At 36.8% G+C, this 18,233-nt stretch overlaps 1 protein-coding gene and 1 long non-coding RNA gene across 4 annotated transcripts in view; both read right to left on the bottom strand.

The window, feature by feature from the left end:
• The window catches only part of LOC141459852 (matrix metalloproteinase-2-like), a 61,326-nt gene that overhangs the window by 20,395 nt on the left and 22,698 nt on the right, over positions 1–18,233 (bottom strand). The window contains exons 2-4 of one of the 3 annotated variants that reach the window (XM_074139388.1): positions 18,006–18,061; positions 12,726–12,827; positions 12,219–12,382 (exon numbers count right to left, since the gene is read on the bottom strand). In XM_074139388.1, coding sequence (XP_073995489.1) covers positions 12,219–12,331 — 113 coding nt within the window. In that variant the 5' untranslated portion in view covers positions 12,332–12,382; positions 12,726–12,827; positions 18,006–18,061. The remainder of the gene's footprint in view (positions 1–12,218; positions 12,383–12,725; positions 12,828–18,005; positions 18,062–18,233) is intronic. The other 2 variants (XM_074139386.1, XM_074139387.1) reach the window with 2 other exon arrangements.
• Positions 12,866–17,111, bottom strand: LOC141459853 (uncharacterized). The gene is made up of 3 exons (XR_012461644.1): positions 16,863–17,111; positions 15,283–15,398; positions 12,866–15,199 (listed from the first exon to the last, which is right to left on the bottom strand). It is a non-coding gene; the product is annotated as an uncharacterized lncRNA (long non-coding RNA).

Raw genomic sequence — 18,233 nt, 5'->3', positions numbered from 1 at the left:
CGATTTATTTAAATTTTGTAATCTATTCTATAAATCTAGATGACAACTTTTGACACATTTTCTTAGAAGGCAAATGTAACGGAAAATTGTTGAAGGTTCAAATTTGATATTTCGAATCGGTGCAACTATGGACCGGCAATAAGCTTGCGATATTCGCTACAGGGCGTTGGTTTGTTAATCCAGCTGGAACATTATCTACCATTTCTTCAGCAATAAGTATCAGATGCTTCTTTAACATTTGGCTGCAAATCACAGCCCCTTTTCGTGGCGTCGCCGACTTGGTCACTTTCTCCCAACTTCCGCACTCAAAATTAACTTCACTTTCAATGATTCTACTCTTTTACATGAATTTTTGATGGATGCAATAGTTTGGCAGTTATTTAAGTTTTAGAATTTCTAGTGCTCAGGGATGTATTAGGATGCCAAGGTATAAAGTTTTTCTTGTAAAGACAGCTTCGCCACCCAGATAAAAATTGTCTGCGTTCCTGTATGAGTCGCGATCTAGGGATTGGTAAACACTTATCTAAAGCGACTGGAAATCGTTTTAGTTAAAAAAAAAAAAAGGAAAAGAAGAAGCAGAAGAAAAATGGTAGCAATTTTGTGGATGCTGGGAATAGATAATGCCATCATTCAGACCAGAAGGACAGATTTTCGCCGATACCATGTCGCGGGAACGCAATACGGAACCACAGCAGCAGCGGTTGAATGTGCATGAAGAAGGAGTTAAGTAACGATCAGTGCCTCCAACAAGTTTAGAGTGTTGATATGCTAGAATTGCCAGAGACCAGCGCGAAATAACGCTATCCATGCTCTCTAAACACCTCTCTAGCTGATACACTCACTGGGCAGTGTACCCCGCCGCCCAGGTTTGCCTCTCTAATCACCTCTCTAGCTGATTAGTCACTAGAAATAAACTCACTGAAAGTTCTGAACCTCTTCTGATTACGTCCTGAAGAACGCCTTCTAATTTAATGATCTAGGTATGTAAGTGCGCATTAATATCACTAATTCCTTATCAATAATATAACCCCTTATCCTTCTAGATAAACAGAAAATTAGCATTTTTAGTGAAGTATAATAATATTGTACAGGTGGTATAATCGTACATTGTGCTGAAATAATACGAAACGGAAGTGCTCGCAGCAATGTAGAGCTACAAAAAAACTCTCAACATTTAAATCAGTCAATCACAATGTAGCCAATAAAGCTAAAGTAATAAGTTCTAGTCCGTTAGTAAGTTATTTGTACAGATTTTCCGAATTTGGTTGCATTTCCGCAGAAATTTAAAGAAAATGACTGAGAGTCTGCAGCAGAGATAAGACTTGCCCTTCCAAATGGGGAAAATTAGACTTTCTTTTGTTAGATGTTACGCTACACCATTCTACTCAAACAAGCTGTGATTTTAGCCGAATCAAGTTCTTATAATAAAAATATTTATTGTTGCCATTAATAAATTAACGAAATGGTTTTACGACAACAAAGAAAACGTGTACTTCTTTTATTTCAGTATTTAAAATTTAAAGGTTAAATAAAAACACCTATCTCCGCCAGACGGAAATTTCTAAAATGGAAATATTTGAGTGTGATTATCTATCTTATTTATGTTTGGATTGTAAACAAACTTAGCGGACAAAGTCTAAAACCGAGAGAAAGTACCACTCTCGTACTTGAGAGAATGGAATTTCCATTTATTCCAGATTTTCTCTGGAATAGTGGCAATGATTTTTCTTTAGGAACTTCATTAACTGTTGGCACAATGTTAATGAAGAAGGTTCAATTGGAACCGTTTTTCTGGTACTATTTTCAGACGGCAGCTATTGGAAGGTTAGTTCCCTTTTGAAGGATCATTTCGGTGTTATTTAAGCTTTCACGAAACTCTACTTTTACACTTTGTTTCAAAGACTCGCAGTTTTTAGATTAATTTTGAGAGGACAAAAGAAGTGTAGTCGTTTGAGGGTTCCCGTTCGATTTTTTTTAAGAAAATAAAGTCGTAATAACAGTTATTATGATCGCACACTCAATGGTATTGTATATATTCGATAATTCTAGATTCATATTTCTACTTGCAATCGATGCACTCCCAAGGGTTTCTACTCTACAGATTAAACTGTGTCAAATTGATAAAACTTGTTACTTGAGCTCAATATAAAAGAAAATGGACGATAATAGGTATCTGCTCACATTTTTCGGACTCGCACGCTTTCAATTATACGGCCAGACGTACTCAATCCGCTAGTGGGACTGGAGCAACGGCCAAACTACGTCCTGGTCGAAGTTATCCAAAGTACATGTTGGATAGCAGACAACTAGCAGGCGGTCGACTGCTGGCTAAAGTGATAAACTTTTCATTGCTTTTAATTTAACTATTCAATAAGTTTTAAAAAAAAGTTTTGAAAGTGCATAGCGATCAGCTGTAATCTAAATCGCACACATGGGCACACTTTGATAAGAAGGGGCGTATCAACAAGGGGCGTGTTCGCAGATAGCAGTTTTCGACGTTGGCCAGCAACATGTTTATACAGCCTGTCGCCATGCTTGCTGTACGAATTACACAGCCGCTAGAAACAATGTTAGGAAGGCTCATTACTTGACAGCCCCCCTCTCATTTTTCTTTCTAGAAAAAATAAAAATGTAATAACTACAAATATACTAAATATATATATAAATATAAATATGAATAAATATATATATATAAATATGAAGATCAGCTGAGAAGATCTACAACATTAATGAAGTCATGGGATCGTGGAAGGTTGGTATCAGAGAACAGGAAGAACCGATGAAAGTTTTAAAAATTGTTTTGAAATTTAGAAACAAGGAAACCGGAAGTTAGTTTATCGAAAAGCTTTCAAAAATAGATGAAAGTCTGTTCTCATTCATAAAATTTTAAAATAACGATCTATCTTTTCATAAGTTTTTTGTGAATTTGTAAAGTTAATTTAATAAAATTCCTAGCGGACTATTAGCCTTAATAATGTCGTAATAAATCAGACTATTAGACTGTCTGCAGTCCAAGCTACTTAACGATCTTGAATAGTTCTGTCTGGGGAGATCCACTGTACAGGGTAAAAAGTAGTATTGGCGGCTAACTTTGGTTTCAGGAAACACTTTACAGACTGCTGCAATCACTTCTCGAATTGATTGAGTAACTATCCTACACCCACTCGGCAATAAAGAAAAGTTGGCAAAATCTATAGTAGGTTGCAGTTGGAGTATGTTACACTTGAGAGGACGTTGCATTTTCCATTTTATCGGATCCTTTGAGTACTCGAAGAAGCTAGATGTCAGCTTTATAGGCGGCCACCAAGGTGAGCTGAGAGTCCAAGATGGGGACTGCAGTACTCTGAAACTGTGAGTCAACTTGCTTCCGGAGACAAACAGTGTGTACGCTGAGGGCGCTCCTAGTGGAGACATCTCCCCACCGGGTCTATGGTTCATGTATGTTTCAGTCCTCGAGTTTCTCTCAGTGTCACTCTTGGCCTATACTAGTGGTCTTTATTTATCCTCGTAGGAAGAGTTTCTATATGTGAAATCTGAGAGTAAAACGCCCTACAACCAAGACAAGGATCAGGACTGCAGTCTGATTGTCTTTCTCAGCTCGACTTTCTGTAACCGAATCATGTTCGGCAATCGTGCTAATTTCTCAATTTATCTTGATTCCGATGAATGCTCTGGAAGAACATTGAACAGGATATCCCTAACAGAAACGCAGAGGACTTCCTTGCTCCCTTGGAAAGTGCCATCTTTCATAAACAGAGTTGATAATTTTATGGCGAATTAAATAAGTTGGTATGATTGCAGATCACAGAAAGTCTGAAGCAACATGGTCGCTTACAGCTGCGAGAGAATATTGTCAGAAAAAATCGTGTACAGGTTAAACAACAAATTTTTTTCTTAATTATTTCCTGGATACAGACATACCTGAAAAAATGTACCACTTTCTCGCACTTTCCTAGAGCCGCCTTACAACTGATTTGGTGGCAACTATAATAGAGCAGCAGAATGAAAGGTTGATAAAACTGGAGTCTCTGGCAAAGTGTAAGCCAGGTGACGTCAGAGTAAATGGAGATGGCCTGTCAGATAGTGAGGCTTCCAAAAAGAGTGATAGCTGTACAACACGAACCCCTCACTCAGGACGGCTATCTTCCTTGGCCTACATAGCCCCTGCTGTTTATTGTAATTAATGGTGGAATCGCCAGTGTAAGATAGTCTGCCGGACAGATCCACCTCCTAGCCCCCCAAACTGGGGTAGCAGCCCCTATACTCTGGGGCACTCTCAACTCTCGCCTCTAATGCAACTATCTTCACAGCTTACAGCACTAGTTATTACGTATTACTGGTGCGTCCCTGATACAAGTGGCTACTGTCTAACTGGTTGGCACTCAGGTAGTTCATGAGATCACTATTACTCTATTTATATTCGGTCTTAATTAACTATTCAGTTCTTAATTATATTGTAGGTGTGATAATATCTTAAGAGCAGGGGCGTTTTGGAGAAATGTCTGACTCCATCCAACCTCCAAAATGCCGAGTAGAAATGCTGCGAAACAGATCTGCACAGAACTCCATGAGAGAATTCTTGGAGCCATTCTCCAGAATACCCAAAAAGTATTAAAAGATTTCTTTGAGTAGTCACACTTCCGACAAAAAGCTGATTGACCGACTGACAGTTTCTTTCTCTCTCACATTTGGCAGGAAATCGCTAGACCAATTTACAGCGATAATTCTAATTCGCAAATTCATTTCAAAGTTTTCTGCAATGAATAAAAAAATAATGTTTTGTTCGCCTCGCAGTGCACTGCGCAGAAGCACAACTCAGGTTCCCCCACCATTTCCACAGAAATGTTTCGAATAAAAGTTTCGGTTAGGGAATTAAAACTAGGGATTGTCAACTGTTTTTGGTGATTTGATTCATTAATCCAGAAGGAAGATAGATTATTGCCAATTTCAGTCATGATTTTTAATTTTTTGACAAGCTTTCGACCCAGGGACCTAGGTCATCTTCAGTAATTTTAAATATTGCAGACAATAATTTTTTTTTTTTACAGTGTTGTATATAGGTAAGGTTGGTATGTCTTCCATCCTCTCTACATATGTACTGTTGCGTTGTAGACGCCACTAATTCTTCTTGTCCTACTTTTCAATTCTTTCTTAGTTCGAAAAAATAGAGAGGAAGTATGGTTTGATGAAGAGTGTAATCACGGAACCAAGAAATTATTCAAGTTTTTGAAGCTATTTCGTCAAGCGAAATTCAAAATTATCAAATTTAAATTAAAAAGCTGTAACTACATTTCTCTAGGGTTTCTGATGCAGATGCTAAAAAAGCATTGAATTTCTAATAAAATAAATGGAAAATTTCCTCCACAAAAAAGTTGACCTTTCTACAAACTTTACTTACAAACTTAACAATAAGGAGGTTTCAACGGTGTGGGTGTTTTGTTTGGAGGACCTGGATTTCTTTTGAAAGGAATTAAGGATCTGGACCGGCACGGCACGGCAGACAAATTAGGTCTTAAGTTTAAATCATTAAAAATAAAGGTGGAGTAATTCTAGTTGGCACATGGGGTGACAGGTGTATTGTTCTGGATGAGTCGGGCTGCCACGTGAAGGTCAGGTAGTTAAGATGCCCTTTCAACTTCAATGATATTTACGGAGGATAAATGTCAGGCAGGCTGCCGGCGCCGCTAAGTCGCGAATTGTAGCCTCTCCCAGTGGCCCCGACTTCCACAGACCTTCCATTTCGCACAAAGGCAGTTAATACCACTGGCATATATTATCTACCAGACGTCATTCATCACGCCGAAAGCATCTTCTAGAAGATCAACCAAAATAAGCAAATTCTATAATTGTGATTTTCTTTCTAGGTGAGATGTGGCAGGCGTGTTTACTTCTATGGGGAAAAGACATTAAATGCGTACTGCCACAGCACTTGCGCTGAACCTCTCCAGAGCTCCCCGGAAGTGACGTTTGTTTTATTCTCTGGGGTAAAATATTTGCATTAAAAAAATGTTTGTAGATAGCTTGTAGTAAACAGGGTTGCATACAAAGTATGATTATTGAGCTACGATGATAAGGTTACGTAAAAGTGATCAAAGCTGTGTATATATTAGATAGTTAAGTTTTTAATGTCCAAAATTATTTAGATTATTATGAAGTTTGGAGAATAATATAAAAGACAATTAAAGGAAAAGGCATTATCAGCAGAACTTTACGGGAACTGAGATTTCCGGAGAGAGATATCGCTATCAGCGGGCGATACGCCACCAACTTGTCGCCTTATCACCGTTCTACAGCCAGATCAGCTCTCTTCTCGCTGGTTACATTTCTTTTACAGCAATCTGGGAACCAAACTGTGCTGCTAACATATACTTTCTATCTGCCCAATTTCTATCTGATGGTAGAGTGCACCTTCTTTTCCAGATGTTTCACTAAAAGTTTAGTGGTTGTTTGTAGCTATTCGAGCTGTAATCTATTAATTTACTTAAAACCTTGATGTAGCACATTTAGGTATATAGGTTGTTTGTATGGCTGATGGCTCCTGAACAGGGAGCGTTGACAAGACAAGTTAAGCCTTTTAGATGCAAGTATAGGATTCTCTGGATGTTGGAGTATTTTGCGGAGCCCCCCAAACACCCAGGTTGAACCCGTTTTCAGCAAATATCTGAACATCGTTTTTGAAGGATTCAACCCAGTAAAACAGATTAATTAAATCCCTGGACTTTTCATTTTTTTTTTTTTTTTTTTTTGAAGGGAGAGGTTTCAATTCTGCTTTCTCCACTAAATTCAGAAATTCATAAAATAGGTATCATTAGAGTATTTGATTATGACGCGAACAGATGGTTACTTCCAGATCTGAGAATAGCGTGGACCGGAAGAGAAAAATGAGCTAGTTGAAGAAGTGCAGCTGAAGATGTTCTTCAAACAAAGCCTCACTCTAACGCGTCACGATCAGTTAATGGTAGGCGAGTTGACCCAGTTTTAAAAGGTCGCTCTGGCTTTTCTACTGGACAGATAGTTCTAGGCGAGCCCCGTGAAGGGCCAGCCAGACAGCCATCAAATTAATCTTATCGCGCTGCCCTCTCTCCAATGAGGCCGGGCGCTAATTCCGGCCAGATATTGATTGCTATTTAGAAGGTGTCCGATCCTTTAACCATATCGTTATTTCTAAAGAAATGGAAAAACCTGAGAGAGGGCAGCAAAAGTATTCTCTCCCTGAAAACTATCCTAAAACAATTTATATTGTAATCTATAATTATGACAAATTAAATGAATATGCTAAATTACTATAGCATTGGAGCCGTTAATACGAATGTAACCAACCATTGATATCATAGTTAAGGAAAGATTTCGACGAATGAAGGGAAGGTAGGCTTTGCCTGAAGGACCATTTGCTTTAGATTTTAGGTCCAACGTATTGCAAAGGAAAGTAAAAATTCAGGATTTGAGTGAAAAGAAAACATCAAAAACTACCAGAAGAATTGCTGAATGGATTCATTTTATTTCTGAGATTTTTTTCAAAAATAATCTCAAAATTTCTTTTATCTGACTGTTCAGATGAAAAACTAAAATTTGGATATTATCCGCTTATTTTAGCCCTAGGAAAAAAGTAGATGAAACAGAAAGAGAAATAGAAATCTAGACGATCTAGAATCCAACTCGGTGTTTTCCCTTGTATTTTACATTTCATTTTCCAATGAAGGCTACCCATTCCGATAATTTTAGCCATGGACAAAAAGGTAGATGACTGAGGGTGAAAAAGAATGAATCCACACGAATCGCAAGATAATCTGCAAAACCAGGTAAACCTTTATTTTTATTTCTTTTCCTAATTTATTTCTATATTAAAGCAACTTTTAATGTTTGTGCTATCTATGGCCATAAAAGAAGGTCAGAACCAATAAAACCATAGAAATCGACACGAACTGGAAGATAACTTTATGTTTTTCACATGATGACAACCCATTGTTGTCTTTCATTGTTCGTTTTTGCCATTCCCACAAAGTAGGTGCAGAGTAGGAGACTGAAAAAGTAAATTCCTAGTGGAACCTAAAATGGTACCTTTTTCCTAGTATTTTACCGTTCTACTTCCAAATGAAGGTTACTCGTTATGATTATTTCAGCCCTGCTCCTATGAGCAGGTGACAAAGGCAAAAAAGAAATCTGACGAACTGGAATTTAATTCTGTATTTGTTCCTTGAATGTTACCTATCATTATCCAAATGAAGGCAGCCCTATGTGTTTCTTTCACCCCTGGCCATGAAAGTAGATAACAGAGACAGAAAAAAATTAGTAACTACTGTTCTGCATTGAGCAGTCCAGGAGTTGTATTGGCCTGTAGTAAGTTGTTGACGGCTGGCTATACTGTTATTTAAGAATGTGTAAAGAAAAATATATTATTTCCTTGAGCCCTTTTTCAAGGATTGAGATTTAGCGAACAGAACACACAGAGAGGAAGTGAATTAAACAATGTATCTGAGAAATCCATGAAAACAGAGAACAAAACTAAACTATTCACAAGTGATGAAAGAGATGTTATGTGGAATTCTTGACTTGCTTAATAATTGTAGCACAAGTGCATTCTGCCGGATAAAGCTGTAGGTAGAATGCAGGGGTAGAACGCTCAACCACTAGATAGCATTACTGTGTGCAGTATTTAATTCTACATGCAGCAGCGCTTTCTCTTGAAATTTCTATGAAGTTCTTGCTTTGAACTAGCCTCGCCCACTCTATTGCAGTTTACAACAATTTTCGTTTTTCCTCTCTTTTCGTAAGAAGAAGAATTACGAACCCGTCAAATTTTCGATACAGAATTTTCTCAGGATGTAGTTTCTGAAATCTCGTAAATATAAAGTTTTTTTTTTAGCGCACGGTAATAGGGTGTAACAATAGTCTGAATTATGTTATTTTATTGAAGTAACTGCTTATGTGAACTTAGCGTTAAAAATCTACCTTAATTCATAATACTTAACTTCACTTTCTGTATAATATTTAGTCAAGTTTCGACAAAGAGCTAATGTAAAACATAAATTGTGTGAATAGTATAAAAAAAAAAAAAGCTTTGGAGCATTTAGCTGGGGCAGCCGCTCTTTTTTCCGGGCCCTGAAACAGTTAATTATAAAGGGAACCTGAAGAGCTTGGAAAGAATATACAATTGCCGCAAAAACTAAAAATTGCTTTGTCATTACTTAATTATGAGGAAAGAAAAATTTGCTGGAAAATGCATTACAAACCGCCGTTCACGAAACTACTGGAGTTACCCCTGCTTTTTTGAACTTCGGTAAGGAGCTCAAGAGGAGCGGAAAAGATTACCCTTGGTAATTTCGGTGATCAGGTTCCAGATGTTTCTACAGGAAGCCTCAATGAGTAGCTACAAAAACTTCCCGTTTTGTACAAAGAAGTGCGATATCGAGTGGCGAGAGCTTATGAGAAAGGCCGAAGAACCTACAATCGAAATATCGACGTGGTGACATCGTCTGGAAGAAAAATTTCACTCAGTCAGATGCGAGTCAACATTTTACTCCCAAACTCGCACCAAGGTTTGGGCAATGTAAGGTGAGGCGAATGCTATCTGATGTTGTAGTTGAATTGGAGAACTTGGAAGGGAGAACCCTAGGGACTTGGCATGTGCAAGACCCAAAACCTAATCCTCCGAGTTCCTAATACCTATTGTACCTTCGAAATCCATAGATCCTCTCGGCGCGACGTTCCGTCCTGGAGGTAAAAAAGGGAAATTTTACCCGAATATAATTTGGGAAATATAATTAGTAATAAGGTTTGATTAATTATATTTTATTTTTGTTTTAAAAAAGAAAACTTTGGGAAAAAAGGTTTAAATGTTGGAAACGTAGTAAAGTAGAGAGAGAGGAGGGGATGATTGTTTATTTTGTAAAAGAATTTTTGAAGACTGCCGAAGGCCCCAAAGTTCAGTGGGGGAAAATCAAATTTTGGAAAAGGGGACTAGAGTGCGCGGCGGCAGAGGGGGGAAATAGAGTGTTCGAATGTCGCTGAAGCAAGAAGGTCCTGATCTCGCTCACGGATGTATGCCGGATATTCACCTTTTCTTCACCAAAGGAAGATAGGCGAATATAACCCTGCTATTACAACTACTTGTACTTGAAGAAGATATCCAAGTAGCTTACCTCAATTAGGATTTAGGGACATCGCCGGCAGCGAGCAGGCCCGAAGAACTGGCAACTTATTCACCAGATTTCATAGATAGAGGAAACCGCTGAGGTATCCTACCAGAAATTATTTCATGCTTATGCAGTTGGCCAAAATAAGATCTAAATTAGTTTGAGACTTGTTAGTGGAATAGTTTTTAAGCCAAAGAATCGTATTTTGTTTTCTTTTGTTTGCTACTCCCTCTCTCTTATTTGCTTTTCTTGCTTTACTTTTTATGTTGAATTTATTCTTCTTTTTGTATGTTGGAATATTGTTAGTGATAAATAATTTGTTTTTCTTTTCTTATAGTTGCTTTCATTTTACTGTTAACACCATCCCATTTTATCATTGTTCTTTTTTTAACAGCGTGGCGCTCAGCCGTTTGCTTAATCATTTAATTTATTTATCTGTATTCCCTTCTCTTTTGGTCCTTTAAATTCTTTTTTGCGATTGTTGTCTGTTAGCAGTCCACCCCATCTCCACTTAGCTGAGCCGGGCCTTAATTATTTGGGGGTGATATCCACTTTTCCTTAATCCTAGTGAGAAGAACTTTCTCCATCCAAGTCAAGTTTTAAAATCAAAATTTCACAGGAAGTGCGTGTATTAAGATCCCCGGAATACGAAAAGGATGTTTTTGGTGATGTAAGTGAACACTTTCGCTCGAAAATTTTGAATCGGCGAAAGCTATTCACTATTTTGTATTTTGATTGGCTGAGCCATGGGATTGTACCTTCGCTAAGCCAATCCCTTTATAGGAAATACTTTCCCCTTGGTGCGCGACTTCTAAGAAATTTGCTCCAACGATTTTCTACCAACTTCATGCTCACACCTAAAACTTTTACTCGAAATATTTTACAATGAAATTCTATTAAAAGCACTTCAGGAGGAAGATTTGGGTTGGTTGGCTTCTAACTAAAGTACCACTTCGGAATAATGTACGCTACCAAATCTTTCTTTTAATTAGTTGGAAGAAACCTTTTAACCGGAAGTAGAGGATCTTCCCGAAAATAGATTCTACTGTTTCACTAAAGTCCATTTAGGGATAACTAAATTAACTTTACAATTTTTCAAGATGGGCGAGATGGGTTTCCCTCGAGTATTACTTCATTGAAATATCGGGTTTTATTAGTTATAGTAACTTATATTCAGATTAAATCTTTCGATACTAATTTTCAGATTATTAAAAATATAATTATAAGGTTAAATAAATAGAGTTTACTTATTTATAAACAGAATATGACAATAATTAGTTTAGGTTAGGTTTTGAAAGTCCGAGTTTGACAAAGTGTGTAGGTGGTGGAAGTGGTGAGGGGGGGCGTTATAGCGACTAGTTTAATGGAGATTCCATTTGTGCCGTTTTTAGTATCTAATTTTCATTTTTTGTTAAGGAGATATTACATTGGGTGACAGAACTATCTGGGAAAATTTAGAAATCAAAAAACATTGGGCAGTCACTTGGTCCAGTCCTGCTTTATTATTCTTGCTATCCACTGGTTCTGCTGCGATAGAACGTCACGCTTTCCTCGAAGAACGATTTTATTGAAGTGGACTAATACTCGTACTGTAGCTGGCTGCAGTACATTACTGGCTATTTAGTAAACATATACAACCATGGCAAAAACATTCTGGGAAAGCCGTGACGTCACATTGTGTCCACATTAAATGTCTACAATTTTAATATGATGATTGCAGGAAATAGCGTGTGTGCCTTCTAATTTCCGCCTAACATGGTGGAAGTGTGGTATGCCCTGATTAGATGTAACTTCCTGACCCGCCAGTTGCAGACAATATGCATCACCAATCGTCTTCAGACAGATTTGGTTTTAGTTTTGTGCTTGAAATATAATGAAACATTATTAGATCTTTTTAGATTATTAAATCTTAATAGATCTATTTAATTAATTTTCACTTTTTCTCGGATTTAATTGATGGTAGGTCTGTGGCTAAGAGGAAACTGTGCGGTTCCTTATATCAGACCACACTTAGGAAAACTTTAGAATGTGGTTGTATTTGAAATAGTTGGTAAGTTGAGAAATATTTCAGAACAAGGTAACTACCTCCAAGTCAGATTAGTGGATAGCCATTTCTGTCCGTGTACCGTGTACCTGCGCTTCCTTTTGCTGTCCTCCATGTTGATGTCGGGCACTCCACACCGTGGCCTGGACATCATCCTCCGGGTCGCGCTGTCCAACTCGCCGGTCACAGGAATATTTGCGAAGTGCTGCAAACATTTTACTGTCTAATATCTGTCTAGACTCCTTTCTCTCGCAGGCTTAGAAACTAAGAAGAACATGTTAGAACTATTATTTATTTTTAAAATATTTAGTTCAGATTTTTTTTGTGTTTAATCATAAGATAACAGATTGAATCTGTCATCTGTCTGCACTACACGGCGTAACTAGTAGTCATTAGCTAGGCAACTATTTGAATATTTAATTTACAACAATCTAGATTGTTTAACTAATCTGTTAAATCTAAGATGAAAGTATTGTCAAAGGCAGGCTGGCCGATGTTACACTTGATGGCCAGAACTAGCTCACCTTAATGGTGCCTCATGCACATACCTGCAGCTGTTTGACCGCCTGCCGCAGCTGGACGTCAGTTCGCAGATAGCCCGTCTCACGATCAGATTCAGGTAGATAGCCGAACTGCGTCAAGTAGGATATCTGCAACAAATTAAATAGAAATCAAATTACACTACCGTTTACGTATTCTAGTGGGTTCTAGAAGGTACCTAACAGATTTTTCCAAGCTAGGTGCTCACATATTATTCATCATTTTTGTTCAGGGTGACACTTTCATGAATAAATCAAACTTCAATTTACAAGCTACAAGAATGACCAATAAAAGCTCCGGTTTGTAACATTTACTTTCTGCATCGAATTTTCAGATCATAATTAATTGTTACCATCTTTAAACAGTTCGAAGCCTATTCTAGTCTTATTTCTATTGTAATATTTATGGTTTATTCTTATAAATTATGTTGTTCTTTGGTTTGGATTACAAATTTGAATTTTTTACGGTTGCCTATAATAGTTCAAAAACTGAAGGTTAACTTCAAGGGTCAACCTACTTTACTACATCTGTTTTTATGGACGTCGTCCGAACATTAGGAAATAAAGAGTTGTTATTTGTTAATGTGCATTCGATAAGTCCTCGTCCTGAGGTCGAAACAAATGAAATAAGTCTGAAATTGGTGATAATTCCCCCTTCTCACCCTTCTTGGATGAATCTATCGGAAAAAGATTAACAGTTTTCTACAATTAATAGTTTTAAAAATGTGGGCATTTCACTTTCAATAATTAGGAAAGGCCAGTAACTTGCTTCAAATAAAAAAATTGTATTTCTCTTTCTATTAATGTTTAACAAAGTTTCAATGAAATCGGGGAATCATTTGGCTGGCGCAAGACAATATTAATCAACATTTTGCCCGATTCAGTAATTTGCTTCCATTGAAACAGTGGTTTATTTGTTTTATCAATCCTTTTATTTGTAAAATAAATACATACGGGCATGGACTTGTCAGCCTTCATTGTTGATTTTCTTTCAATCAATAATTATTTTATCGTTTAATGACTCTTCTGTGAGTAACAGGACTTGTTTAACTCTCGAGTTTCTGAATTAAAATAAGCGACTGATTCCTCAAAATGCATCGTCACGATTCATCAATTCAAGCATAGAGTAACAGTTTATAAAGGAAACAGTTTAAGTGAAAGGTCTGTTTAAAATTATAAGTTTAAGATCTGATTTGAAAATTTTCCCAAACCGTTTGCATTATTTAAAATTCTTTTGTAGAGAGATCTTTCTATTCTTAGAGAGTTTTATTGAGGCAGCCGAACTATCAAAATTTTGTATTCCAAGGCAAGTTTATACACTTTGACATTTCATGGCAAGGTATTAATTTTCCCTATTTATGTCATTTTTTGTCCGTACTGATTAACAAACTAAATTTTTTTCGTAGTGATGTGTCCATTTCTTAAAAGTCAAAACAAACTACAAATGATTGAACCCAAGTCATTAAATTTAATGAATAACAAAAAACATATCTTTAATTTAGAACATTAGGTCCTCTAAGAATAGAAAACCAATAACTAAAAAATTGCTGAATCTGGCAAACCAAAATAAATCATTAAAAACACCAAAATTGGGAAAGCATACAAAAATTAAATATAGGTAAATTATCTTCACCAAACATATTAGTTTAATAAATTAGACATAGAAATTTAAGATAAATTTATAGAAGATTCAGGATGATGCAGAAATGGCAAGCTTGTCTGGTAGAGGTAATGATAGGGACGAGTTTTGTACAGAAGGTGGAAAAAAGGAAGTGAATAATGTAAAAGAGGAAGAGTGCCAAAGAGAATCGCAAAAAATATTTAAAAACAAAATGTTGAAGGAATTGATTTGGTGTTTTTGTAAAGAAAGGGGTTATGGTCTGCTATCCGAATAGAATCTTGAAGAGTTTTGCAACATCATCAAAGGACCGCCACATTCTGTCAAACCGCTAAAAACATGTTTTTATTCAAAGATTTGCAGATACTTCTTCCAGGGACAATTCAGTTTGGTGAGGTTGGCCCGACGAAACGTTCGCTGCTGCAAACTATAGAGGAACTAAGAGTGCTGTGAATAGTTAGTAGGAGCCGGTCAGCGGCGGCTCCAATTGTGTAGAAGCGGCCGCCAGGAAGTAGCTGACTCATTGCAATACAATTAGTCGGACGAACTGGAGCCAGCCACTATTCCATTAGTGGATCCCCCCGCTAAACATTAGATATTATGGTTTCTTCATATTTCTTACACAAAACTAACTAATTGTGGTAAAATTAAAAATTTATTGTTGTTTGAACAAAATTTTGTTTTTAAATATTTTCTAAAAACAAAACAAAAAAGAGATATTCATTTCCAAACAATGATTTCTTCATACTGCGGGAACAGGCGGAAAGCAAACAATGATTTCTTCATACTGCGGGAACAGGCGGAAAGCAAACAGAGACTTTCTTCAAAAATAATCCAAGCCATCACTCCAAATTTTCTTTGTTATCTGAAAATGAGCGAGTGTAATTTTTAGTAAAACAAATACTGGCTCACCCGTCACCATTGGGCCATTTCAGTTGCGTATATCACCTAGTTAATATTAGCGGGCATTCTTAATTAGTCTTGCTGAAATTCTTAGCTTGTAGTAGTTAGCAAAACCGGAATTTTCTTTCTTTCAGCTTTGTGCGACTTTCTAGAAGACCACTCTAAAAATTCAAAAAAGTTTTTGATAAAATTATTATATCATTAGGTCGGTGGCGATAAACCAAGGAAATGAAGATCAGAAGCTTTTGTAAACTTCCTTACATTCCTCAGACCACCTGCACACCTGCATCCCATAAAATAGAAGTTGACAAAGCTAACCAAGTTGACAACTGGTTCTGATAATTCCAATGACCAAAGCTGGTCTGAGTCCATGATGTTACTACAGAAAGATGGCACAGCAACTTCTAGAAATCTTTTTAAAAATTAATGTTCAAGTTAAGGCTTAGTGCGGTTTGACGTCGTGGTCTGGTGTGGACGGAGAGACCCTTAGATCTGTATCTGACATTGCAGTGACCATTGACACGTATGTCAGACCTGCTGGACAACATCTCCACCCTAACAAACCCTATGCCTAGTTATGTTTACACAAATGCAGTTTCTACTTACCTGATTAAGAGAAAATTTAATAACCCGCCAGTTTGTAGGGCCTATCGCCCTCAAGTCTGTGGATGTGGATTTAGTGATGGTTTACGACTTGTACAGTGAACTTAGAGTATCTGGTGACAGAGCGTCTGAGGAAAAATTAAGACAGAAACCTTTAACTTAAGGAGCGACAACTTGACTGGCTAAGTGGCCGTACCCGTTGCTACGATCGGTCCGAGCATGCAGCGCGGATGGGTGCAGTGACACAAGCCGTTCAGCACAATTAAGACTGAAACAATGCAAGGGTGTGGCCCGCAATCCAGCCTTATTTTCTTAAAATATCGTTAAATGTAAATTCTTCTAATTGGCGTTGATCACAGAACTGATATTCTAACATGCGACAACTTTATTGACATTTCTCTTGGATACGTTGCTCTACCTCCAACTAAAAACGAAAAGCTCAGTTCTGTATTATCTAATCGTGACATTATTCTAGATATTATGTGCAAGAATGGCACGATGTCAGTGATCACTTCATCGGGAAAAGACATTCAGGAGTTTAATGGAATGTTACTGGAAGGCCTACAGGGCCCCGAGGTGAGTTCCAGAAGTGATGGGAATTGATGTCAAACAGAAGGGGGGAGGATTAAGTTCTTGCATCGCATGACCAGATTCTCTCCCTGTGCACGAATCTTACGCTTTTTATTTGTTGCCCTCCAAGTCCCTTGATTAATCAATTAATGCAGGGATTAGCTCTAAAACGCTGTCGAAACCCTCGGGCCCAAATAGTTGCACACATCAACTATCCCGACAGGCCGAATGAACAATGTTCGAGGTAAGTGCTGTTTGTATAGTTAAACTTGGGTACTGTATGGTCGCTAAGATCTCTGAAAAAGTGGTATTTTGTGTCCATATTTGTACTAAAAAAAATAAAAATCTTATAGATAGTAATCGATACATTGTTACTAAATAGGTTTCTGAAAAAGATTAGTAAAATTTACCTATTATTATTTACCTACATTTATTATTATTAAAATACCTACATTTATCTTAGCCATATATCAACAATCTTCATATTTTAATCAAATAAGTAGAAAGCTGTTAGTTTAGAATTTCGCACAATAAGAATAAAAATATTACTCAGAATTTGGTTTTCACACATTTAATGTAGACTTTTCACATAGAATTTTTCACCTGATTTTTACCGTTCCGAATTCAATGTATTTGGGCACACAACTTACACTGCAATAGTGACCAATGTAAACATTACTGAAGGTAATGAGAAGACAAATGTTACCTTATCATTCAATATGGACTAAATGCACAGTCGTAATATTTCGATTTCTATCGGACATAATCTTAGGCATTTTGGATGACTTATGAAATACAACAATCCCCGAAATTGGGGGAAATTTATACATGGTTAATGCAATACTGAATGAGATAAAGAGATAAATTTTTCTAATTTTACTCCTTACCTAAATCTTGAATCGTAATACCTCAATCCCTCATTCGAAATTCTATTTACTTTGGCACAAAATCTACTACAACATATCTTTATTTAAAGAAATACATTGTAGTTGCAGGCGCCACGGTAGCCGAGCGGTTAGAGACTAGACCCACAATGCTAAGATGTATTGTTGGTTTAGTGGGTTCGATTCCCGGTCTTAGGCCTTGGATTTTATTTAATGGTTAATATGAGAAATTTACAGTAAAGTATGTTTGCTACTCGGCTCTCTCGACGACACCTAATTGGTAGTTGGACGTTAAGCCCCGCCTGAAAAAAGTAGGCGATTACTTTACTTTACATTGTAGTTGCAATGCTACAGGAGATATAGTTACATAAATTTCATTACCACACGCTATGTCGATTGAGAATCTACAATGTTCATATTTCTATCAATTAAGCAGATAGTTGCAGTTTATAAGTGAGCTAATTAACATAGACTTCCATTTGATAGAAATCGAGATATTATAATCGAGTCGAGGATAATTCCTCTTTAAATTGAAACAATTTTGACTACGTATAACTTTGTAACATCCATTACTAGGGTTTTGATTACTGAAATGTCCATAAATAAAAAAATAAATACGTGAATTTCAACCCCAAAAATAATAATTAAAAACAAAAAATAAATAACCCTAACCTAACCTTATTTTAAGTATTAAAGAAAATATTTACTTACCCCTTCCACCTGCTTCGGCCTTTTATTCACATCGTTTAAAAAGCCAATTTAGACATCTGGAAGAAGAATTTTATGTGAAAGTGTCGCATCATATTGTCAAAATAAATTTATTTTTATTCAAGTATTATTATATACCTTTGTAGAGTGAGAGAGCAAACCTTTCAGAGTTTAGACAACGAATAAATAATTTCTCTCAACCTTCGCATTTTGACCGTTTTAGATATCTCG

The sequence above is a fragment of the Rhodnius prolixus genome, unplaced genomic scaffold (genome assembly GCF_049639745.1).
Source record: "Rhodnius prolixus isolate KJV_2025 unplaced genomic scaffold, Rpr scaffold_23, whole genome shotgun sequence".
In the NCBI taxonomy this organism is placed as follows: Eukaryota; Metazoa; Arthropoda; class Insecta; order Hemiptera; family Reduviidae; genus Rhodnius; species Rhodnius prolixus.
Note: the sequence above shows the minus strand (reverse complement) of the source record. Positions and strands in the feature narration are given on the sequence as shown.